The sequence below is a fragment of the Numida meleagris genome, chromosome 2, assembly GCF_002078875.1.
Source record: "Numida meleagris isolate 19003 breed g44 Domestic line chromosome 2, NumMel1.0, whole genome shotgun sequence".
In the NCBI taxonomy this organism is placed as follows: Eukaryota; Metazoa; Chordata; class Aves; order Galliformes; family Numididae; genus Numida; species Numida meleagris.
In genome coordinates this window covers 127,047,065-127,074,207 of record NC_034410.1, presented here as the reverse complement: position 1 = coordinate 127,074,207, position 27,143 = coordinate 127,047,065, and the positions used below count along the sequence as shown (strand labels likewise).

Genomic DNA, 27,143 nt, shown 5'->3' with positions numbered 1-27,143 from the left:
CTTGGGTTGGAAGGACCTCAAGGAGCACCAGGTTCCAACCCCCTGCCCCAGGTAGCACTACTGCCCAGCGCCCCATCCAACCATACAAAGCTACAGCAGGAATGACTGAGATCACTATCACAAGGATTAGGGACTGGGAATATCTGGCTCCTGTGAAGAAGGAAGCAGCCTGGCACTTTGTTGGCTCAGTGCAATTGGCTGTAGCTGTAGAGCTCTCTCGGCTACAGGGCATCTCACAGAAAGAGGACATTTATTTAAGAACAAAACCCATCAGTTCTGCTGTCAGTGTTTTAGGAATTACAAGCTTCGTTCTCGGTAGTCTACTTCAAAACCAAACTCCTAAATCACGTCAGAACTATAAGCTTGAAGAGGGGAGAAGCAAAAGTAAGAATCCATAAATTGCACTTTTCAGGAAAAAGACTTTTATTTATTTTTTTTAATTCACCTGAGAAAAGATTTCATTGGAACAACATCTTTAAGGATCCTCCTGCAGCACTTGTGAGCTGGATGTAATTTACACTGCACGTGCCAAGAAGGCATTGGGGCACGTGAAAAGTTTTAACACCTCATCTTGAAAACTGGAGCTTTGTCAGAATCAAATCTAAAACACAGTACTGCCTGCAAGAAAACCCAGCTGCTCCACAACACAGTCTTAGTTTTAGCTGTAGGAATATGCCTGTACACAGAAGTAGCTGGTATTTTAAGTAATCCAATTACAAACTAGGAGTTAAAGATTTTTATTTTTAAATGCAGCCATTTGTTCCTGTAAGAGCTGTGCAAACGAGCAATCCTTCCACCCAGAGTTCTCTGTGCACTAAAACTTACTCGTTTGTTTGCCATTTAAAAAAGTGCCCATCTAGTTAATAATTAATTATCTTGAGTCAAAATGTTCCATGACAAGCTAATATATTATTCATTCGTCTTTGTACAGCACCACAAATATTTACATCTGTTTTGTACAGGCCGGGAGGGGGGGGGGGGGGGGCTGAAAAACAGATGGGCTGTGCAGTTTATTTGAAAAATGTTGATACTTGTTGTAAATTCTTTATAGCAAAGCTATTGCTAACAGACCCGCTTGTCTTGAAGGTGCTTCTTTACCGCAAGAGCGTACAACCCACAGAGTGACAGAACATGTGATGACTGAAAGTGCATTTCTATTGTACCAGCAAGGTATTTCATGCTATATATAAATGCAAAATATATATTTCTGTGTCTAAAATCAGGATGCCAAACATGAACTCCATAACTGAACACAAAGACATGCATTAAATTCTAGACTAAAACTGTATACAACTCAAAAGAAAAAAAAAGAGCAGCAAGTTTTAAACATGTGTATGCTGTCAAAATAAAATAGAATTCATACAGTCCATGTAGAGACCCACTTCAACCCACACATGTTTGCAGAGTTCACACAATATCTCATAACCAGCAACTCTATCCACACGACAAATGCATTTTAACTTCTTAAAGTTCATAGACCTTTTTAAGGCTGTCAAGTTCTTCTGAAGAGAACTGATGGTTCTGGTTTTCCATGAGCAAATCAAACAGTCGCCGAACCTGTTCTTTTTCATTTTTGCTGAGAAGAGCCAGCACCACCTGAGAAAACAGATAATTATATGATCAGCACAGGGAACTGAAGATCATAGCACCTGACAGAAATATAACAATCACTTTATCATTTCGTATTGAAATATGAAACTCCTTCTAAATTTGTTTAAGTACTCACTTAACCCAATTTCTTACCTTAAATCTTTCTGCTTTGCTCAAGTAGAAAAGATGCTGATATACAAGGCCGGGATCTTTTCCAAGGACATAATGTTCCAATGACTGGATGAAAATCAAAAAGATCTCTCCTTCAAGTTTGTTACTTAGCAGCACTGGCAGTTTTTTTGGATCAGTAATTGTTAGAAGATCTGCACAAGCAGATTGATCCTTATTGGCATTCACTGCATTTATAATTTGACCAAAGTCATAGGCATTGGACGGTTCAGAAATCGTCAGTTTTTCACAGGTGTTCGATGGCATGCTCTTCTGAACTGCTTCTTTAGAGCTAGCATCATCAGCCACAACGTCTTCTGATGTCGCAAGCTGCCCCTCTTCCTGTTCATCAGTTACCTTCACAAAAGAAACGGCATCAAACCATTAATTCCATAAATGGCACGTGTACATTCAACAATAACATCTCTAAATTAAAGCTGTCATTTTACTCTTCATAAAAGCAAGGCTCCTATGTTTCTTGGCGTTCTTCCCCTCAGAATGGTATGTCCCTCATTTAGCCTTAAAGGTTTCCTAGTCAAAATCTGTATTTTACATTTTGTTTCATTGCTTGGCATTCCGCTCTAGAAAGACAACTGAAGCACACCAGGAGAGAGCTAAGAAGGACGGCATACATGTATTAAACATGACGTTACAGAACGCAAGCAGAACTGAAGTTCAGTCTCTGTACACTTTTCATTTACAGTTTCATTTTCACTGCTTTGACTTCAGCATATTACAGGCATACAGCAGCTGCATCAGGTTGATGTTAGTGGACTTGCTGTGGAAGCAGAAGGCTCACTGGGGTCTAATTGCCTGTATTCCCCCTTCTCCCCAACTTGCAGCCTGTACAGAGTTTCATCATTTGCAGTCTGCTTTGACAGAATTCCCACGTAGGTAAGTCAGGGGCAGCTCTCTAAAGGGGCAGCTGCAATTACGATAGCAAATATCAGTGCTTCCTGCCCCAGCCCTGGAAAAATTACCACTGCCAGTCATGTAGGTAGCTGGTCTCCAAGCAGTGCATTCACTGCCCAGAGCTTCTCTGAACGCCCTCAGTCCCTCTGTCACAACTCACAGCTTAACTAACACTACTCCCAGCTTATACCGCTTACATAAAATCCTACAAACTTGTGACGCTGTGAAGTATATCAATAAAACAAATTGTTTCTATATTTAGTAACCGCCATTTCCAATACTCCATCATTTTGAAATTACACAATCCGAACTACAGTCTCAGTTTAACAATGCACAGACTGGAAACTACATATTTTAAATGGGGAAGGGGAAAAAAACATTCTTAAAGGACCATCCAAGTTACACTTGAAAAACATCAGGTGACAGAAAATCCCCTCACCACTGAATTCAAAAAACTCTGCAAAGCTATTATTTTGATCCAGCTCGTAATGTTCAATCGTGCATTTCTTTTGCAAGATTCTGCAGACGATATTTCACCCGTACCGCTGCTTTCTAAGGAAGGATTTCATCCTTCACGCCAGTAGCTTTACTACTAGCACAACAACAGCTGGCACGTTGCTAACAACCTTTGCCAGAGGTTGCCAGAGTAGCTCAGACTTAAAAAGCAAACCTGCTCTTGGACAGCCATGTCCTGTAAAATTACTATTTCAAAGTCTAAGCAGTTTTTGATTACTAAGAGCACATGCTCAAGCTTCTTGCCATCTAAATGTACATTTTTCACTTCTGCTGTGGTTCTGAATGCACCTCGAAGCAGGCAAAGCTTTGCTACAGAACAGAGTGGATGTCGAACACATCGTATGCGAGCGTCCTCCAACATGCTCCTGAAACAATGCTAAAAATACAACTCTGCCTAAAACAGGTGTAGAGCTAAGAAGCAAAGGCTTTACTACTATCTTTTCAAATGTACGGCTTCTGTACTGCTTGCTTGTAAAAATGAACAGATATACCTCTTGTATGGTTATCTTCTTCCTTTGCTTTTGTTGACAATCAGCTACAGCAACGCTGCCAAGGCTGAGCAGTTGGGTTATCTCCTCTAGTTCATTTTTTGCTTCAAGAACACGTGGATCTATTAGAAGAACCTTCTTGAGATCATCGACACTGGCTTCATAGTTCTGTAAGTAAAAGAGAATTTTTTTTTTTTTCATAAACACACCACTGGAAAAATCAAATAAATTACAAGTATCATACTGTCCTTTACAATTAAGAGAAACAGAAATGCTGAAATCTTGACACTAAATAGACAAAAATAATCTAAATACGGTGTAATTCTTAAAGGAAGAAAAAAGGAAACCAAGGATGAGTTTGAATACTTTATGACTAAATACTCTGATATGAAATATGTAGTATGAATTAATTTATGCTCTGAAAAACATTTCCTGGTATTAGAGAATAGATTTCTGAAGATTGCTGCTTTTAAGCGTAATTAAAATGTTAATACCTCCTCAGCGCAATTCCATCGACAGTTTGCATACTTTGACAAAAGGTCAAATTAAGCTTAAATTAAAACCATGCCTTCTGGGCATCATTTCAATAACTCATCTTGAATGGGCTGACACAGAAAATTCCTGGTTGTACTTGAGAAGATTGAGATAATATTATGAATTCTAGGATAAACTACAGAAGAACCAATACAAAGACAGAGTGACATCAGGACACAGTTCTTCCAGAATCAGTCTTGTCATTTATTTAATGCTTTCATTGCAAAATTTGACATTAAATATTACTTATTTTTACATTAAATTTCCAGAGAAACAAAGTTCAAAGCAGCATCAATTCTGAGGAAGGCTGAAATACCATGTGGAAAAAACCAAGTTACCTTGGGGGCTGGAGTATCAAAAATTAGAATAACATGTAACAGGAGATGAGACTAAAAGATTGTGCACATCAGAAACCGAAAAGTGAGGGACCCAGTATTTCCTCTGTTCCCAATCAGTGTCATAAGGCCCTTATCACAGAAAAAAAAAAAAAGAAAAAACCCACAATCCTCTGTTGCATCACCAGTTGACATCTTTCCTCAGCATCTCAACAGAAACGAAACAACCAATGTAAAACACAGTCATTCTCTTTCCTATCCAGAATATTTTCTTCAATATTCAAGGTGCAGAGAAATTGTATTAAGTCTGTAAGCAAACCGGTTTGCTGTATCATGAAAGAAGAGTAAAAGAACCAGAATTAACCAGCCTCAGCAAATGAATGCAGGAAGGGGACAGCTCGCCTTCATCAGCAAACAGCTCCTATTTAAGCTAAAACATCTGAATATTCATAACTACAGAGAAATGAGGTTCCAGAACAGACTTCTGACAATGATCACAGTGGTCAGCACACAACCAGTCCTCCTGGGTTTTAAACTGCATCCTGGGCTATCAGGTGTAGGAGATACAGTCCAGTCCCATATCCTAACTGAAGCCTAACTCATCAAACAAGTACCAACTTTATCCTGATCTTCTCTTAACTATATCTCGGTAAGTGTATAAAAATCATTACATTCCACTGCAGCTTTTGTCATATAAATACTGATGTATTTATAAACAAATAACATCTTCCAGCTTAGTTATGTCTTTGCCAAAATAGAGGCACCTAGTTCTTAGTATCTTTCGATACACAGTCATTTGTCAACTCCAGATCACCTTTGTTGCTTTTCCTAGCAACACTCACTCACTCACTCCTAGAACTAGCAGTAATGAAGGTATTACATCTACCCAAAACAAAACATCTTGTGAGTCGCTAGGGGTTTCATTCGGAAAGAATCCATGAGCACTGTACTTCTTCAATAAAATCAAAATATGCTTTTTTTTGAGTATCCTAGAAAAAAAGCGCTCAATGTCAATCCCTGACATTCTTCACTAGAGTATAATCCCTTTTTTTTTAAATAGTAGAATCACTGTATGCCTTTGCTCATATAATTTTGTCATCAACTCCAATAACACAGATACAGATGACTGGTATAGCTGAAGAAAATGATTTTACACAAAATGAAGACTTTTCAACTTCTTTGAAAATTAACCAAACTTTCTAAATTTTGTAGCTACTGTAACAGAGAAACAACGTTATCATCAAAAATGCTCTCATGGTTCCTAAGACCTATGTCTGTAATTATAACGTAGGATATGAATGGTTTGTGAGAGACAATCAAGTAATTTTCGTTAAGGTGTCAAACATAAGGTAGCTCTGATGTAAGTATTCATTCAAAGAATGCTGCTGGAACTTGGTGGACATTTGGACATCCAGTTACAAAAGAACATGGGAGAAAGCACGTAAGATGCTTGTTTAAAGACACTTGCAAAATTTAATACAAAATTGATAATGAAAGCTGACATCATGAACCAACAGAAATGAGAATCTGATAACTGAATGCCAGATTTAACAGGTAGAGTGAGGATTGCTATGAATGAATTATAGAGTGAAGAAAGTAGCTAACATTGTTAGCTTAATGTTGTAACACAGTCAAAGGGACATGGCCAACCTCTTTCCAGTGGTCTGTGGGGACAGGACGAGGGGAAACGGCCATAAGCTTGAGCGTAGGAAGTTCCGCACCAATATCCAAAGGAACTTCTTCACAGTGAGGGAGGCGGAGCACTGGAACAGGCTGCCCAGGGAGGTTGTGGAGTCTCCTTCTCTGGAGACGTTCAAGACCCGCCTGGATGCCTGCCTGTGCAGCCTGCTGTAGGGAGCCTGCTTTGCAGGGGGGTTGGACTCAATGATCTCTAGAGGTCCCTTCCAGCCCCTACAATTCTGTGGTTCTGTGATTCTGTTATAGTGTTTATACAATTTTATTCTCATTAACATATAGAAAGTACTTCTGTGCAAATGACAGGATTTTCATGTTGATTTTCTTTCCTTTTTGCTTTTATTGGACAAAAAAATATTTATGAAAGCAGAACAGATTAATTGTTGAGCGGGGCCCCACATTCATGCGACTTTTTACAATGGAATCTCGTACTTTCCTTCTTAAGGCAAGGTCATGAGTGCTTACAGACTGACCCAATGAGAATGGGGGAACCAACGGCTGGTCAAAAGGAGCACCATGGCTTAGGTCATGAAAAATGAGATTTGCAGTCACACTCATGATGGATACGAGCAATGTAAAAATTCATTTTATCAAGATCAGATAAAAGAATACTCCAGAATTTATGAAGTAAGGTGAGGACAGCACAGACAACAACTTCAGCGTGCTGATGGAAAGGAAAAAGCTAAGTCCCCACACTGCCCGCAGAGCGAGAAAGGAAGTCACTGACAAATATTTCCAGTGTGTTTGGAGAAAGAAAGCAGAAGAGAATGAAGATAATTAAAGCCCTGGTTTAATACGACAAACAAATATGCGCAGATGCCAAAAGACAGCTTGAGATTTTAGTTTGAACAGATAAAGACAGATTTGAAGAGAATCTGTATGTAACTGGCTAAGATATAGTGAACACCTTGACAAAAAAAATAGACTGGGACACACAGGGGTATACTAGAATATTACAACAGAGTTTTTACCTGCTTAACTGTCTTCATTCAAAGCTTATTTATTCCAATATTCTTGTGCTTTTTCAAATTATTGTAAATCAACATGCAGATTTTTATGTTAAAAAATATTTATATTCTATATATGCCTAACGCTTTACAAAGTAATACATCATCAGCACTGCATACTTTGCTCATATTCACTCATTGACTTAATTACCTGATGATTGCCTTTGATGAGGATAAGCAAGTTTAGAAGTACTTAGGAATACCTGCCATGTTCTTTTTCCTCACCTGTAATCCTTTGTATGCTAGTGCTCTTCTGTAAAAAGCTTTAATATTAGAATCTTCTATTTGAAGAACATGATCACAATCCTGCTTAGCCTCTTCATATTTATACAGTTTCAAGTAACAGAGAGCTCTAACACAGAAAAACAGAATACACTGCAATATAAGTAAATTCTAGTGTACTGTAATGCCAGCAGTATCTGACTCTCACGAACGTTTATTACCGTATTTCACACAATATCAATGCACTATTGTTTTTTTGCCCTAAAGTACGTCTTTTCTTCCATAAATACATCAAAATCTGTAAGTATTAACGACATCACTGGATGGACTCAGAGCCAATTCCAGTTAAAATTCGGGTACGAATAATGCTTGAAGTTAAGCAGGTATATAAGTATTTTAAAAGCACAGTCTATTTTAGCTTAATACGATAGTTTAGTAATGTATATAATATGAATTCTAAGCAGCCACTCTGGGTAAAAAAAGTGCTCTGGATTAAATAAGCAATATCATTTTCTGTACCTAATTATTACTTGGAAGTCTCCTAGTCAAGTGTTGGCCCAGTAAAATCCTTCTTAGCTTGAGGAAGCTGACAGGATTACAGCATAAAGAATTATGCCAAAGAATTAGGTCAACCTTTAAAATAATGCTGCTGTATGACTATGTTCCTACTTCCATTTTTTCAGTATGTACATTTTCTCTAAGTTATTATTCTCTGTATTTGATATACTGCAAATGCATATTCGTTTTTAATTAATACCAAACCAGTATTCTCACAAAATTCTGCAAAACACTATGTTAATTATAACTTTTACTTTAGTTACTTCACATACATCTTAAAATCTTTACATAGATATTACTGACATTAACGCTCTGCTTGGAAGACAACATGGTTTAACCAAATATCAACTTCATTATTAGAAATGCTCATCAAGTGGAAAAAAAATCCCTTTCTTTACAAAAGTGGTTGAAGTGATGCAAAATCCTTATTTTCAGTGCAAAAATGTAAGCATTATTATCCCACAAAGCGGGGTCAGATTTTAGATCTTTACCTGTTAGTGTAGATTGTACAGTCCTTGGTATTCAACTTCAAGCATTCACTGTATTTATTTACAGCTTCATCATATTTACCCTTCTTCACAAAATCATTCCCTTCGTTTTTTAATGTCCTGAACTTTTCCTCAGCTTTCTCACCTACGTAACGAAAGGATCACAGCGTTACGTAAGAAGGTCAGTTCATTACAGGTAACTGGGTAATCTACCCAGACTAAGAATAACTGCCTGGCATCTGGAGTACTTTTATCGGTCTGCACATTCCGATTTCTGTTCCACATCTCCCCGATGCTCTAAGAAAGCTATAAACTACCATTTAGTATAACACATACTTCCCAATATAGCAAGGAAACTATTTTGCTGGGAATAATGTGAATGCAACAGACAGCTGTACATTTACCTCCTCCTGTCAACTTGCTCTGTGTGGTACAGAGGGATCAATCATTGAAATACTGCTTTTATTTACAGTGGTGGAAATGTAATCAGTAGCATTCAAAGCCTTCTAGATTTTCACCATCACACCAGAAAGGCCATAATACTACCTAATATTCTTTCTGCAAGCAACCAGTCCATCACAATTTCTGACAATGACAAACAAACACAATCAGTTGGCATCAGTTGGGGTTAGCGAGACATCAATAATATTCTGTTAATTACTTTTATGAAAAAGAAGTTTTGAGTAACTGGAAAACACCAAACTCTCTCTCTCTCCCTCTATAAACGTTTTGTTCTTCCATAATTGTCTTTCCTTCCACATCATTTGTTGCACACGCTTCTGGATTAGACCACAATTTTAAATTAAGTTTGCAATGGAAAACCAACCCCGACTGCAGCTTCATGTCTCTGGTGTGAGCAAACAATAATTAATAACACAGCTCTGTGTAACTGGTAATTGAAAAATCTATTTTCTGTACCTTGCTAAGATATGAGCCCCCTGCTAAGATTCTGGTTTTAAACACTGTATATAAAAAAGACCACTTTAACCAATAATTAAACTCAGTGAGCTCTTTAAGAAAACATGGCAGCGCCCTGTGCCAGAAAACGACGTGTAGACTTGGGGGGAAAAGTAACAACTTGAAAGCAAAGCAGATTTAAGCAGAAAACATAAATTATAACTCAAGTTGTAAGAGACACAAAAAAAACCAACACACAATTGTTGCAAAAAAAAAAAAAAAAAAAGGGAGCCAACCATAAGGTTTAAATAATAACTGAATGTTATTGATGGCATGCTTCCAGTGCCAGCTATCCCTGGGAGGTCTCACTGATTTACTACAAGTCCTAGAAGGCAACCACAATCACTGAGTTAGCCTTCAGTGAAGAAAATGGTCATACGGTCTTCATTTAATATTTCTAAGTACAAAGCCTAAACAAAGCCCACTCAATTTGAAGTAGGTTGAGAAGTGTTTTGTACCAAAATCCCACAGAACACACTCTGTGGAGACAGTGATGGCTAACTTAATAAAGTTTCAAAACAGGTTAATAATGGTCTAAGGAACTGCTATCTTTGTATCTTTATGATGATCTTCAAATTATTCCTATTCACGAAGTTATGCAGCATTGTATAGACGTAAATTTAATCCTTCCTAGTTAAGAGGTTTATATTACATATGTTGGGTATACAATGAAATAAAAAAAAAACAAATTGTACCCCTTAGTAACAGGAAAAGCCCAGAGTACAATCACTGCAACATAAGACAATTTTCAAGCTAAGCTTTCGTATTTAATAGCAACCCGCTTGTGTAAAATACCTATTTTCTACTTCATTTCAAAAGTAAGTGCTAAACTGTCCAATCCTTAAGTGATAAACCAGTAACGATATGCACATCTAATGGAAATACTTCAGTATTTCCTCTGAACCTTTTTAAAAAATAGAGTAAAACTTTCATGAATTTAATTGAGCTTAAAATATGTTAACATCCTTCATGTTCCTTAAACAGAAAGCTAAGTTCCTGTAGCATTACCATTGTTCCATATATGCTATAATTCAGATTATTCATAAATTATACCATTCTAAGTTTCTAGAATCACACTTAATTCTCCAGAAAACTGTCAGATTCTCATAAATGCATGCATGTGTAAGCTGTCTGTTGTTGTACATCAAGTGCAAATAAACTTAAGGATGATCTTTCAGACAGCATTAAGGTCTTTAAATCTGTAGTGCCCAAGAGTATAGATTATTTGGAGGTACGTGTTAACACAGTCATGGACTGTAGACAGACAACTCTATCACTGCTACCTATTTGGTCAGCAACATAATTATGCGGCACATTCTCCTCTCTGGTAAACAAAGGGAGATCATCTTCAGTGCTCATTTTCTTTGTATAGTCATAAACACATAAAGGAACCAATTAACAGTCGAGGAAGAATCAAAAATTATACAGCTAAGGGCTTTGTAAGAAGATTTAATGTCAATAAAAGCAGAATTGAAAAGCCTCCTTCACCTGAATTACTGGAGCAATAAAAAATGGGAAAAAAGGAAAAAGAATCAGAGGGAAGAAAGTCACTTAACTGGAGGTAAGCACTCAATGCATACATGTAAAAGATCTCTGAACCAACATTTCTTAAGAGTGATTACTGAATAGCCACTGCTGAAGTTAAATTCTGTAGTACAAGAAAACACAGAATTTTTCTTCTGTAGTCCATTTCACTACATGCTGGCCACGTGGAAGTCTACTTGTTCTGTTCTGAACAGCTGAGTAATACTTTTATCAACAATTAAACAACAGCTACAGATTAAGCAGCTGGTTATGCTGCTGAGGGTGCGTTTCTGTCTACTTTGTAGTTTTTTTTGAGGAGGAGACTGTTTTAACTGTAGTATGAGGTCAGGGAAACCAGTGACACTTGTGATAGGACTCAACAAAATGCTGATGAGCATTTCTGCTATATTTTATATAACTTTTGAAATGACATGCTGCAAATTAAACTGCGTCATTTGGCCACAAAAAAAATTATCATAACTGTGGCTCTATAAAGTGCATCAAACCTAATCACACAAAAGATTGTCTAATTTGACTTTTCACAAAGGTCTCTGATAAATATTTTTCTAAAGTCATTTCTCTAAGATATTTAATTGTATTCCACTTTTTGGTTAAAAGTATTTTCTGGTGCGTATGCATCTGCATTAGCTATACATACGATTCATCTGCAACTGTTCTTTGTTGATATCTGCGGTACTTCTTGGCTTAACCTCTGAAGTAAAGTTTCCTCCATCCCATCTGTGTAGCTGAGCAGCAACAGGGACAACTGGAATCGGTGGCAGTTTTTCCCTCCAACTAGAACCATCTTGATCAATTAAAGTCTTCGTTATTCTGAAAAGGAAAAGCCCAATCAACGTGACTCTTCATAAACTTAATTCATTCCTTAATAACTTACAGTCAAATTAAATAATGCAATGTTCCAATTAAAAAAAAACAAAACAACTGAACATCTATCCTTAAGATTATTGAAAAAAAAAAACTGTCTTGGTAGTCAACACTACTGAATGAATTTATTTGATTCAGACCTTTTCCCTTTTTAAATTAGAGTACTTATAGGTAGGAGACAAGACACTGACATCAGCTAGATCTATAAATATTTAAGCAAATGTCAGATTTTGCAACCAAGCTCTAAGTGCTGCCTAAAACATGCAGTAAAGAAATAGGGAAGGAAAACAGGCATTTATTTTGCTTAGTTTTCTCAGCTGCTCATTGGTGTTATCTGAAACAAGAGTAAAATACAGTATCCTGAGACATAAGCATGGTACCTAAATTTGTCTGTGAGAAACAAAACCTCTTACACAATTGCCTCTTACACAACTATTTTCTCGACAACCAGTGCAGGTCACAAATTACTTATTAAATTATATTTCTTACAACAGTCAGAAATCCTTCAATTGATTATTCCTCATCACCATTTAAAAATGCAAAGAAAAGTATATTCAAACTGTTCAGTCTCTCTTTATCCAATAGATTACAGATCATCTGTTTCTACACGAGAGGTTCAATTCAAAATACAGTTAATTGGGAGTTTCCCATTGCTGTGATATGTTTTGGAGAAAGACCTAAACAATATGAGTAAAAAATTCATAGTTTTCTTGCAGTTTTTGTAATGTTTTAAAAAACAACCATACAAACAAAAAAGCTCCAACCAAATGAATATTTATGTATGATGAGAATGATAATAATATGAGTGATATAAAAGTATTCTGATATCAAAATGAATTTAAGAGCCCAGAGGTAGCAACTCTGATGTCTTCTTTGACAAAGAAAAGCTTTCAAAATAGTAAAGTAAGTCAAATTGATACTATGTAAATCAATAAATCAGAATTTGTATATTAGGTGCATTTCTATCTAACAAGTGCAAAAAAACACCCTACATTAATTATCTGCAAAAAAATAAAATCTAGTAACCGTGAATGTGACACAAATGAGATAAAATGAGCACTAATAACCCAGATAAAGTTTTCTTCCTTGTTTTTTCCTCTATAAATATTTGAATAATGGCTATAAAATAAAAAACTGCTCTGTGTAATACATTGGCTAGAGTCAAGGCAGCCAGCACCAAACTATTTTCCTATTAGGATCTGAAAGAAGAACCAATATAAGAAGCAGCATTTCCTGTAATATTATTTCAGAGAATCACGGTGTGGTCAAGGTAGGAAGGGATCTCTGGATCCACCTGGTCTAGCTTCCCTGCTCAAGTAGGGACAACTAGAGCAGGTTGCCCAGGACCATGTCCAGGCAGATGTTTATTGTAAAATAGAAATTAACACAGTATTTTAAAAAATAATATAGATTAAAAACACTGTGGAGCTACATAACGCATGATTTTATGTGCTATGTAATGCTGCATGAAACATACCGTTTTGAATTGAAAATAAGTTCTTAACACTAAAAATGTGATATTCTGTGTATGATCTAGCTGTTTAATCTGTTCCTTAAGTGAACGAGAACATTCTTCTTTGTATTAGCTGCATGTGCCCTTCTAGGGCTTTCCTCGATCTGGGCGATTAATAAGCAGGATTTTATAGGGCAACAGAAAAACCTGTGCAAGTTCTGTTTTGCTCTTATTTTACTAAAGCTTTAGCGTTTTTTTTAAGCATAGTCTGAATGCAAATGTTAAGAATGTGGCACACTGTCATAAATTAAACAGCCCTAAGATTTACTCTGGTAATTTCATTAGAAACAAAACTGTACACTTTATATTAAAAAGTCAATTCTTTCTTTTTCTGATTCTTCTCATAGAAAATAACAGAATAATTCTGTTGAGAATTGAAAGAAGTGGAATGACATTTGAAGTTAATAAATGGAAATGCACGAACATATTGCCCAGCGTAAAAGACAAAACTGAAAATCATCTGACCACGATAAACACTCACGTAATTCTTTATACTTGTTTTCAGTTGACTTTTCAGAAAAATACTTACATTCTTATTTTATTTTGGTTGTAAAATGGCAGGTAAAGGCTCTACCTTAAAAATTCTACTTGTTTTTACCATGAGAATTATCTGAAATATCAGACTGAACAACCTTTATGTTTTAAGAGTTTTTGAAAGCCCGCATAGCAGGTAAATACAGAAAGACAAGCCGTAACAAGATTTAGTAAGCCCACTTTCAGGCAGAAGTAGGAAGATGAGTTTTTCTGTCAGCTTCCTATAGAATCACCATCCAGTTTCCTCCAGGAACTTAAGAACAAATAAATCCTCCAGTAAATGCAGGTTGTTAAGTCCTGATGTTTCTAAAAAATTCAAAGATCTATTTTGAGGTTGTTCCACTAAGTTAAAGGGCTGTACAGTACCAACAATTCTTTATTAAAACTCATTTTTAAAGGTGTATTACTTTGAAAATAAAAATTGATACTTTGGTCATCAATTACAGATTAATTTACAAATGATAAAATATTCAAAAATAATTTATATTAAAAGTTCAGTAATGCAGGAGGTCTATGCTCAAGGAAGTAAGAATTTGCAAGCAAAAATTAATTACCAGCAGAAGACAAGAAGGAAGAAGCAGCTGAAATAAGGTGATGGGTTGCCAGGGAGGAAAGAGTAATGAGCAGTGAAGCTAAAAACATAAGGAAGGCCTAGAGAGGAGAAAAGGAAGAATGTTAAGGGAAAAGAAGGAAATAAGCTTATTACTAAGCAAGTTACAAGTCGTTGTCAGAAGAAACAAGAAAAGAATATTTGTGGATAAATAAGCCAAGAAGATTAAAAAAAAAGGGTATAGTAAGTCTAATAAGTCATAGAGATGCCCAGACAGGAAGTTACTTCTCCAAGCCAAATGGTCTATAATCAGTGCAGACATAGGAGATCAGTGACAATTTGTTGTGTAATCAAAAATAAGATTACAAAAAGCAAATAGTAAAGTTTCATGATCTCCTTTGGCCATCTCTTCTTAAATAAGCAGAACTTAAAAATATTACTGCTCCTTCATTAAAGTTTAAAGAATAATGTAAGCACTCATGACCTTGACTTAAGAAGGAACGTACGAGATTCCATTGTAAAAAGTCGCATGAATGTGGGGCCCCGCTCAACAATTAATCTGTTCTGCTTTCATAAATATTTTTTTGTCCAATAAAAGCAAAAAGGAAAGAAAATCAACATGAAAATCCTGTCATTTGCACAGAAGTACTTTCTATATGTTAATGAGAATAAAATTGTATAAACACTATAACAGAATCACAGAACCACAGAATTGTAGGGGCTGGAAGGGACCTCTAGAGATCATTGAGTCCAACCCTCCTGCAAAGCAGGCTCCCTACAGCAGGCTGCACAGGGAGGCATCCAGGTGGGTCTTGAACGTCTCCAGAGAAGGAGACTCCACAACCTCCCTGGGCAGCCTGTTCCAGTGCTCCGTCTCCCTCACTGTGAAGAAGTTCCTTTTGATATTGGTGCGGAACTTCCTACGCTCAAGCTTATGGCCATTTCCCCTCGTCCTGTCCCCACAGACCACTGGAAAGAGGTTGGCCATGTCCCTTTGACTCCAACACCTAAGATATTTATGAACATTAATAAGATCACCTCTCAGCTTTCTTTTCTCAAGGCTGAACAGTCCCAGGTCGCTCAGCCTTTCCTCATAGGGGAGGTGCTCCAGGCCCTTTATCATCTTTGTGGCCCTCCACTGGACTCTCCAGGAGATCCCTGTCTTTTTTGTACAAGGGAGCCCAGAACTGGACACAGTACTCCAGGTGAGGTCTGACCAGCGCAGTGTAGAGGGGGAAGATCACCTCCCTTGACCTGCTGGCCATTCTCCTTTTAATGCACACCAGGATCCCATTGGCCTTCTTGGCCACCAGGGAACACCGCTGGCTCATGGCCAACCAGGTGGACCCATTGTTCACCAGGAACATAATAATGAACTATTAATTTATAGTATCTTCTAGTAAGATATTGTAAAGTATTTCTAGGCAATCTGTTATGTTACTTTTTTTGTTTTTTTTTTAACATCTCTAAGCCTCATAGCCAATCACTGTGACAAGCTGCTTCAGTGAATGCACAACTGCAGCATACTGAAGAATTCACACCTAACATAAATCTTCAGCTGCCACATGAAGAGTGCTAGTAAGAAAAGGAAACAAAAATGCCAGAGAAAAGGCATGGACTTAAAATATTACTTTACATGATATCAAATACAAGTTAGGAAAGAAGAGAAGTTGAAGTCCCAGTCCAAAAATACAAAAGCCTTTAAATATATATATATATATATTTTAAAAAGTGGCTCACTGCTGCAGAGGGCAGCTGTTAAGCTATGGGAAAACAACAAAATTAAACACCCAGTCCTCTAGTTCTAACAACTAGTTGTGATGACCTTGCTCTGGGATATATACAGAAAGAACATACCCCCCATGCAAAACTGAACTGTATTTTTCTATTTGGACTGATGTGTAGAAAATGTAGAAAGTGCATTACCTGTTAATACTATCATTTGCTGCTTGTATGCTGCTGTCTATTTGTAGAACTGTTTTGTAATCAACATACGCCTGTCGATACCGCTCCATAGACTCGTATGCCATTGCTCGTCGTAGAAGAGGCTTAAGGGAAAATGGCTGAAGCTCCAGAGCTCTGGAAGAAAAACAAAAGAGATACACGACATTAAAGCAGAAAAAAGTAAATAACAGTAGTACGATTATTTTATTATATACAACTATATGGAACAACTGTGTGATTTCAGATTTGCCTTACAGTAACATAACCTAGGAAGACACAGATGAGTGGTTTGTTATTAATGTCCTAAATGAAATGCAGTTAAGAAATGCTCAGTGCTTTTACTACAACTTACTGGACTCAAATCCACATCCTCCACCTGCAGAACCAACCCCTTCCAGGTGATGAAAGCAACAAAATGACAGTTGTTAAAATATAAAGTTATTTTTCTCGAGTCATGCCTAGACCTACAGGAATTTCAAGTATATTGTACCTTTGCCTACACAACTTTTAATTCTTCTTCCTTATGTGAAAATATTAATGTAAAAATACATTTAATGAAACACAAATATATCCCTGTCTACTTTTGCCTCCTAGGTTTTTGTCTGTCTTTTGTTCACTTGTGCCTCAGTCCCTGCTAAGTGTGTAATCAGAACTTCTGAACATCAAGAGCTTTGCTAGTAACTCGATGAAGCCACAAAGGCTTTACAGATTAAATATTACCTTTTACGAATCACCGATTCTTGCTAATAAGACAAAAATATAAACGGTGAAATACTTAAATTAGTGTGAGTCTAGGCAACTAGATGTCATGGAATCATGAGCTAATTTAGACTCAGAGGTCTCTAGTCTGACCTTCTGCTAAATGTAAAGTCAGTTCTGACATCCGACAAAGGTTGCTCAGAGCTTTATCCATTCAGGCTTTGAAACCTCCAAGGAAATTTCTGCACAACCACCCTGGGCAGCCTGTCACAATGTCCCACTGTCCCCCACTGGGAAAAGTTTTTTTTTCTTCTAATGTACAGTCAGAACCTATTGAGTTTGTTTTTGCCTGCTGTCACTTATCCTTCTACAACACACTGCCAGAGTCAGGTCCAATCTTCTGAGTGATCTCCTCATAGGTGCTGGCAGCCTGCTGCTAGGAGCCCTCACAGCCATTCTTTAAGCTGAACTAACACAGCTCCCTCAGCTTCTCCAGGCAAGTGCTCCAAAGCCCAGAGCCTCCTCAGTGACACTTCCCTGAACCCATTCTAGTTGATCAATACCTTTCTTGTACTAGGGAAGCCAAAATCCAACACAGTAACAATAACATACTTGCTGTCTAACAAGTGCTGAGTACAGGGGGATAATAATTTCCCTTAATCCACTGGCTATGCTCCTCTCTGTACTGCCCAGGATATTATTGGCCTTCCTGGCTGTAAGTTAGCTTTTCACCATCACTCCTCCATAAAACTAGATAAACAACAACCTCTGGAACAAAGATTTCCAATTTCTATTTCTTAACCATATCTAACATTCCAACTCTCCTTATCTTAATGAATGCATTTGAAAAATACAAAAGCATACGATGTCACAGCTCTTTGAAGAACTTTGCAAAAATGCTCCACATTCTGTAACTTAGACAAAAAATAACAGAATATTCACAATATTAACACAAATACACAATATTCATTTTTGAATATTCACGATATTAACACAAATACATTTGGAGCGGAAGACATTACCTGAAGAATAGCTTCAGAGAGAATGAAAAACTCTCTTCCCAGGGCAGAATGTAAAGATAATACATCCATGAAACAAGCCACATCACCATATTAAATTAGGGAAAACAAAGTTAGTGTAGGAGCTCTGTTTCACTCTCAATAACAAAAAATACGGGCACTCCAAATCAGAGACTTGAGACAAAGAGTGATCCAACAGCTGGCTTTTTCATAAATTTCTAAGCCTTATGCAGCTAAAATTTAGTAGATGTTCAATACATTTTATACTTTTAATGTCACAAACATAAGCACTACATCCAGATTTACTTGATTAAATCAAGTAACTTATTTGGAAATCATCCCTTATATTGTGTTCCCTAGAGTAAATTTAACTGACATTGCCTACTTTCTGCAGTTTGGCTGTTCTGCCTCCCAGTTTCTACATTACTTCCACCACTGCTATGCTCAGTAAGCATCACCGGTCCTTGAGTACCCAGAAAATATGCACAAGATTAAGAATACTGTCGTAAAGTAATAAGAAAATAAGCTTTCAGTCGGTAAGAATATAAAAAACAAAATCACTGCATTACTGATTTTGGCTGAATTCTTATATAACAGAAAACTCCTGAATCATTTGTTAGCTGTTAAGTTAGCTGTTAATGCCACCTTGTTTCATCAGACAGCTGTCTATGATCCTGCATCTATATTTAAGAAAACATGGTTAACAAGTCAATTTTTTCAGATGAAATTTCTACAATACTTTTTTTGTCAGGTAAACAAAAGACATCCGGAAATACACTAGTAATTCAGTTGAAGGCAGTGTTTGCAAGTTACTGAAGGCGTCTGATCTTCTCTCACTCCTGTATGCTTAAAAGCCATAATAAGCAGGAAGGATTTTAGCTCAGTTTCTTAACTGTAATCACTGTTTGTAGCTAAGCTGAGTATAAATTTTAAAAATAAAAACAACACAAAAACAGAGCAGACATATGAACGTCGCAGATGCTTGAAAGTAATTTCTACCACTACAGGAAGTATTACGGCTTAATAAAGATTGTACATACAGGTTACTAGAGAGCATTATTGAAGTAAGTCTGCTGTTATAATAAAAACTGGAAATCTTCTACACATACTTGTGTATACAAGAAGCTTTGTAAGTAAGTTAAATGTTACTCCTTCTCTAAGTTCCACGTGATTGTTTACATAACTGACAAATAAAGGCATCTGTCAGATTATACAGGGATTCAAAGTACAATAATTAGATATCACATAAAATGTTTAATCATCATCAGGAATGTTGTTGCTCTACATAGAAGGTTGCAATTTACCTGTTACAATCTTGAATGCAGTCACTGCAGTTGCCTTCTTTGAAGTAACATGCTGCTCTGTTTGAGTACAAGATACTTAAATCATTTGGACTTCGTTCTCCTAAAAGAAGTTACAATTACAATCAAAGACCATTACTAAAATGACACTCAAGAATTAAAGCAATTGTATACAGTAAGTTGTACTACAGCGATGCAGTCGGCTCTTGATGCAAAGCTGGAAGGAGCTTTCCTTTATTATGTCACCTAGAATACTTAGTTATCCAAACACAAAGAAATGCAAACATCTCTGTCCTGAGAAAGTTAAAAGAATATTTCACTCATCTTCCTCATTTTGTATTACGTGAATTATGCTCTACTGGCAATGACTAAGTATTCACTGCAAAGTAACTCATGCCAAAAAATCCAGGGATAGGCTAGGTTAGTTCATCTGCAGTTCCTTTACATCACATAAACAACAATCCTAAATTTAAGGTATCGCACTCACCGACGCTGATGACATATTCAATTGCTTCCGAGTATTTGGGCACAGCTTCTCCAAACTGTCCACTCTTAAATAACTCGTTTCCTTCACTTTTCAGTTTTGCAGCAGCTGGAGGAAGCGAAGTCGAATGGGCAGCACCAGCTGACAGGGACCCTGCTTCATGCAATCTGGAGGACTGGCCGGCTTCAGGGCTTTCACTTGTTTGGTTGCTGTTTAAATAACCATTGGCTTCACTTTCATGGTCTGTTTTCTGTGATTTTTTCTCTGCTGTGCCTTTTTTTAATCCACTCTCAGCTGATTCCTTCTGCTTCTGGGCCTCTCTGTCTTCCAACTTGGAGCCACCTCCTTTGCTGTGAAACTTTCTCTGTGCATTCCCCATCTCAGCCTTCCCCAAAGCCGACTCGCCTCTTACTGGCAGGACAATTTCTGCAAGGAAGTTAATCAGCTGAGTTAGAGCTTGCATCATCAGAAGAAACTACTGCCATGCCAAACGAGGGGTGCATTTCCAGAGAACACAGCACAACATTCTTCGCAAAGCTGAATTTCACAAAGATTGATTTGCCTCAGAAAACACAGAAAAGTTCCTACTTAGAAGTGATGTGCAATCATTGCTGAGAATGTATTCCTGTGAAATCTCATTTCTCCCTGCTGAGCACAAGGGAACACCCCTGTTCTGCAGTGTCAGAATGGAACAGAGTTCACCTTGAAATTAACTCTTTAAATACTGAATATTAAAATAGCAACACTGATTTTCCATGACCAATCAAAATGCTTGCAGGTTAAAATCAGAACACACAACCAATAAAACAGTGATGTTACACACTTTAGAGCTTTCCTCTCCATCCTCTAAGAGGAATAAATTTCATAAAACATTCTCAAAAAGGCTTATTTAAGCTAAGGTTGGAAGCCTTTTATAGACAGTTCAGATCATTCAATTTTTACCATTAAGTAGAAAAAAATCATAGAGTAACAGTATTGGATATTAACATACATAAATTCCTTATTCACCTGAATTATTAGCAGATTACTAATCCAGTATTCAAATACATATTTCAGTAGAAAGCCTGACTACTGAAATTACCAGTTACATAAAGGGACCTCTGCAAACAAACATTTTCTTTCACTTATCACTTGGCACAATTAATTAAAATGCTGGGTTTTCATCTTCCCCTAACTCGATGTGCTCATCTGCCAAACAGTTTTTCATGTTCTACATTAGAATGATACTTCCAAATGACTCAAGCTAAACTTCCAAAGTTGATTGAATATGAAAAGATTTTTTTGATGCACAAAATGTAACTGAAATTAAATCAAAAAGGATGGGAAAGCAAAAGATCTTTGAAAACAATTGGTGCCATATGGAGCAGAACTACTAGAGTCTTGTTTCCTACAGATATGTACATAAGTGTTTAGATTCTCTGGTGTCTAGTAGACAAAAGCTCTGAATCCATCTCAGCTGTGCTCTCTGATTTGAAATACCTGATTTTTTGGTAAGCTGATATTCTGCAATGGGAACGATGATAAGGAAAATCTGTTTTACTTCTCCCTCCTCCATTTTTATGAAGCTTCATTATTATTTTTTTTTTTGTCCAGCAGAAATGTGGCAATGTTAAATATGCCAAAAACGTTTAAAGTCTATTTTGCATGGAGAATGACAGTAAACAGCTAGCTGGACAGAGAACAGCAAAGTTCTGCACTTCTGACAGAGACAGCAGTACTGTAAAAGTAATTTTGTTTTAACGCACACTAAAAAACATTTGTTTTACATCCAGCAAAACAGAGAAGATTCCGTGTACCTTCGAGTAAAAAGGAAAACAGTTTTCAATGTCACAAACAGGTGACTGAGCAAGTTTTTAGAAAACAACCTACAGAAAAGACTCTTGAAGAGCGTTCCAACAACTACAGAAAAAACTGAAGCAAAAAAGGCAAATAGGGTGTGATGCAAATGTGAGTTTCATTAACGTGAACATCATTTCCTGAACATTGGAGAAAACTTCCTGAACATGAGGTGTACAGAACTTGTCCTGGATAAGGAAGGAAGCATCTATAGATATAGCATCTGGATTCTCCCTGAAAATAAAGGATACTCATATGAACTAGTTTAAATGTCAGGTTATAATAATTGCCTAATTTCTGGATTGAGTAAACACTACACACAAAATTTTGCAGATGTATTTCTCAAATCCAATTCTCAATCTCTTCTAGTTTTTTTTTTTTCAGTGTGTATAACACAAACAAACACAACACAAACTTAATAGATCTACATGGAGAGATGTATTAATTAAAGCAGTATTCTAGGCTTTGCCTTAAAAAGAATCAGTGTGTATGTACTTTTCTTTTTAAAAAAGTCACCTGGAATAATTCAAGATGTAAAAATGTAAAGGCAAAGAATTCAGTCTTATTTGAAGATGACTATTTAATAAAATTTGTTTAGACAATCAACAAGAGAAACTCAAGAGTGTCATCAACCCCTATTTCTTTTGGAAAGCTGTCAGTCAGTCACTGTGAGGATATCTCCTTTTACTTAAGGGCACAAAGCATTACTTCAGAGAAACAACTCTACATGGTCAAGACCAGCAGAGAACACAGTGTGTAATTCATCCACAGTACGTAATTCATCTGCAAAAACATTTTTTTTCTCCTAAACTCCTGAACAACATCCCCCCATTAAGAACAATTTAGTAGAAGAAAACAAGGTCACAAGATAGCAGACTGATATATGAAGGTGTTCTTCAATCTAAGAATGGTTCCAAATCATATTATAAAGACACCTGATTGGTACTGTTATAATGAAAAGGATCTTAAGTTGGTACTATCAAGTAAATCTAATACGACATAGGAAATGAATCTAGAAGACTAAGATGCTTAGTCTACTTATTGCTGCTGACAGAACATACCACATTTATTCAATAACTAAATTGACTTTATATTTGTTTACAGATGTACTTTAAAACAAACTTATAAACTTTAAAACCAGGGCTACAAAGATGTTTAGGGGCTTGGAGCATCTCCCACGTGAGGAAAGGCTGAGAGCCCTGGGGCTGTTCAGCCTGGAGAAAGGGAGGCTGAGAAGTGATCTCATCACTGTTTATAAATATGTAAAGTGCAGGAGTCAAGTGGATGGGGCCAGGCTCTTACGAGTGGAGCTCAACGACAGGACAAGGGGCAATAGGCACAAACTGGAACAAGGGAAGTTCCATGCAAACACGAGGATCAACTTCATTACTGTGAGGGTGACAAAGTGCTGGAACAGGTTCCCCAGAGGAGTTTAAAGTCTCCTTCTCTGGAGATATTCAAGACCCATTTGTACACTTTCCCATGAGAACTACTGTAGGGAGCCTGCTGTAGCAGGGCGCTGGACTGGATGATATCCAGAGGTCCCATCCAGCCCCTACAATTCTGTGTGATTCTGTGTTTCTGTGTGAAAATACACAGTAATCTACGAAGATGCTTGCCACCTAAATCTCAAAAAATATTTAAATATATCACATGAACACATGTGACACTGATGTCAGTTGACAAACTTCCCTATGTTTAAAAGCCTAACCTTTCATCAGATGAATGGGAGTCTTCCTGTGGAGCTAAAAGGCACTTAGTCATCTGAACACTTGCAATGAAAAGCAACCCCCAATTAACTAATACATAGGGCGAGGGACATAGAATCATAGAATCATAGAATTAGCTAGGTTGGAAAAGACATACAAGATCATCCAGTCCAACCATCCACCTACCACCAATAACCCCACTAAACCATGTCTCTCAAAACATGATCCATCCCTTCTTTCAAGGTATTAGCTGAAGAGATGTAGTGGATAACTGATTTTGAAAAATGTATTTTCCCTAAACTCTTGTGCAAATAATGCATTATTAAATCAGCCTTTTAGTGTCTATAATTCACAAGTAAGTAGGACATTTTGATTACTGAAAAACCAACAGATGGAATTAATTTCAAGGTAAAGAAGTATATAGGCCATGGAAAACAGAAAAGCCACAGCTGTCTTGCCAAATTACCTTAAAGAACCAATAAAAAGGGTGGAAATCAACCCAAAGATGTTTGTCTGTGGCATGCTGGAGCCCAGACATGCAGCTGAACCCCAAAGCAATTTGACACCACAAGCCTCAATAGCTGTTGCTGCCTCACTTCCTCCTGAAGCCAACAGTTCCGACTATGCCAGCAGCCTCATCTCAGCAGTGTTGCAGTTAATCACACCCTAATCCATTCAGGTCTACTTTAAGTAGTGAATGTAATTTTAGTCTTCTTCCTCAGGCTGAAATTAATAGGAAATGATATGACATTACTTTTATCTCTGCTGCTTCTTCCACATTCTTCTGCATTTTCCCCTCTTTCTTCATCAACTTCTGAATCCTCTACATCTTGAATAAGTATTCTTTTTCCTCTGCCTTCAGTCTTATATACAGGCTCTAATTCTTTCAGTTTCTTTTCAATCTCTAGCAGATTTTTCTGCAATAGAAAAATAAACAGTAACAGCAGAAGCCTTTATATCCAGAAAATACATTCTGTTAAGTAATATACAAAAGATCCTGAAGAATTATCCAGATAAATGTTACCAATATAAAACCAGAGAAAATAAACGTGACCTTTCAGTCAGTATCAAAATCATGATTAACACCAAATTTCTGTCTCTTAGAAACTCAGAGCAAAGCACCTAAGTAAATATGTATCTTTCTTTACTTAAGTGTAAATAAATAACTGAATAAACATATCATACTATGATGATACCTAGCATGGTAGGCTCAGAAGAGCCACACTGAAAACAGGCTCTTTGTAGAGTCTCTGAAAAAGCCTAAAACCAGTTTATCAACACTTATGCTACGGAGAACTCAGTGTCTGATGGATATTTGATGGACTAATGTAACTGACAGAAATAGCACCGGAACAGGTAACAACTTCTCAGCAGTGTAGCAGGACACTGTTGAATAATGATAAGTTTTGTTCCTCTTGTAACAACTATGAATTAGACAGAAGGTCTCTCATTCCGTAAATATTTTTGGATTAATAAAAAAAATGCCCCAACTACACTTCACACGTTCAGAACAGAGTAAATACACCTCATATTAAGCACTCTTTTGTTTTGTATTCAATGTTGTACAAAGAGGTACCATTTCAGTACTCACTTCAACAAGAAAAAGAGAAACAAGGACAGGAAAAAGCCAAGATTCATTGAAAAATTCCAGTTACTGACAAGCAATTTACCTTTCTTTCAGAAACTCTGCCTATAAACATCCATTTCGTTTGTGTCCTACACACTCCTATTTAGCTTAAGAGTGTTTTGAGGATCCTTCAAGCAAAAAGCAACTAAAAAACACATCCTGCCAAGCACAGTATCACCTCTAGATGTCCCAGCCAAGGCATAATAGCTGGCACAGGTAAGGACAAAGGACCAACATCTGTTTCAGCAACAGAAGCATTACTCAACACTGCTACTAATGTTTTTGGATTTATGAAGTGTACTCACAATGAACACCATTATAAGAAGTCTCAGCATAGCCTTTGCACAAAGACCTTTGTGGCGTTAGCATAGATTCAGAAGTTCAGTGTTATAAAGAAAAGAACAAAAAGCAAAAGAGCTCTTTTAGCAAATCTAGACAGACGTGTTTGAAAAGATAAAGAAGCAGGTAAGTAGATTCCTTGGTTGATGTGAACTCTGGTACTATTCACACTACTAATGTGAACTGTTCTTTCCAGAAAGTTATCTGCAAGAACAGGTGTGAATGCAACAGGTAGTTAATTTGACATACAGGCTTAGACCTCTCTGACTTTTCTGGTGCAAGCAATAGCAGTAGTCAAGTAACTCCACAGAAAGAAGAAGCTATTAGCAAGCTCCTAGCACTTTAAAATGTGCCAACAGTAAGAACTAAATAGAATTCACGTGATGACACAATTCCCAAAAATTGAGGGGTAGCAGCATGATGGACAAGCAAAGAGCAGATTAGTACCAAACTGCCTAGTACTGAAAATTCTCAGGGTGGGTGGTATCCATATTCTAGGACTAGGTTCTAAGCCACAAAACACCCATAAGAAAATACCAATGAAATGACAAGAACCAATCTTCACCTAAATAGCTGAAGTAGTAGTTGTACAAGGACCACATCCTGAACTCGAGCTTCCAAATAAAGCATCCTGCTTTCCTAGGTCCCTATTCATAAAGTATGCAAGTTTTTTATTTTTATTTTTCTAGCCTGGAGATGAGAAATGAGATTCATAATATCACATTGATGTAAAGACAGAACGTAGGTCTTCTCCATTCAGGTTTGCTTTACCACCACAACAATAAAAGCCTGGCATCTCTTTTGAATTTTTCTTGTGAATTACATATCAAACTTCAAGTACATTTATCCCAATGGATCTTTTTGACAGAAATTTCAGCCAGTACACTAACACTGTGAGCATGTTCAGCAGCTATACGTCAAGCACCTATATTACTTTAATACAGAAGACTTCAGCGCTTAGAGATTCTCACAGCTAAGTACGATAAGAGAAGATTTGGTCACATTCAGGTATCTACTTTCTACCAGAGGTACCTAAGTGGTCTTGGGAAGCTGATCATTGGCACAGTAGATAATTGTGCCCTCAGAATTAAGATTCAAAACAAATAATATAAATGATAAGCACTCTATTATACAACTGCCTACAACCTTTTTCTATTCATATGCAGGTCATTTATCTTTACCTTAGCTACAGCATTTTCTGGTTCAATGCATAATACTGTGTTCAGATCCTTCACAGCTGCCTGGTAATTCTTCAGCTGATTGTAAACAGTGGCACGGCGCATCAGAGCTATAAAGGAACAGTGTATTATATATACTTTTGAAGCGTAAAGTGAATAACAATTATTATTTTTCAATAAATACGAAGTATGAGTGCAGAATAATTTCTAAAGTTCTGTATTTACTTGATAATGAGTGTATTACTGATTCTCTTCATTGTCTTTAACAATGTAATTTCATGACATCTTTTGAGATAGGAATCATGACTCGTGAATCATAGAATCACCAAGGTTGGAAAAGACCTCCAAGATCATCTACTCTAACTGTCCACCTACCACCAATATTCCCCCCTAAACCATGTCCCTCAGTACAACATCTAAACATTTCTTGAACACCTCCAGGGATGGTGACTCCCCCATCTCCCTGGGCAGCCCATTCCAGTGTCTGACCACTCTTATGGAGAATAAATTTTTCCTAATATCCAACCTGAA

The 27,143-nt window shown here is 37.0% G+C and overlaps 1 protein-coding gene across 1 annotated transcript in view; it reads right to left on the bottom strand.

The window, feature by feature from the left end:
- SPAG1 (sperm associated antigen 1) overlaps positions 406 to 27,143 on the bottom strand; it is a 37,498-nt gene continuing 10,760 nt past the window's right edge. The window contains exons 9-19 of the mRNA XM_021386684.1: positions 26,616 to 26,722; positions 24,223 to 24,385; positions 19,927 to 20,349; positions 19,443 to 19,542; positions 16,403 to 16,555; positions 11,653 to 11,825; positions 8,517 to 8,658; positions 7,471 to 7,597; positions 3,678 to 3,842; positions 1,744 to 2,115; positions 406 to 1,596 (exon numbers count right to left, since the gene is read on the bottom strand). Coding sequence (XP_021242359.1) covers positions 1,465 to 1,596; positions 1,744 to 2,115; positions 3,678 to 3,842; positions 7,471 to 7,597; positions 8,517 to 8,658; positions 11,653 to 11,825; positions 16,403 to 16,555; positions 19,443 to 19,542; positions 19,927 to 20,349; positions 24,223 to 24,385; positions 26,616 to 26,722 — 2,057 coding nt within the window. The 3' untranslated portion in view covers positions 406 to 1,464. The remainder of the gene's footprint in view (positions 1,597 to 1,743; positions 2,116 to 3,677; positions 3,843 to 7,470; positions 7,598 to 8,516; positions 8,659 to 11,652; positions 11,826 to 16,402; positions 16,556 to 19,442; positions 19,543 to 19,926; positions 20,350 to 24,222; positions 24,386 to 26,615; positions 26,723 to 27,143) is intronic.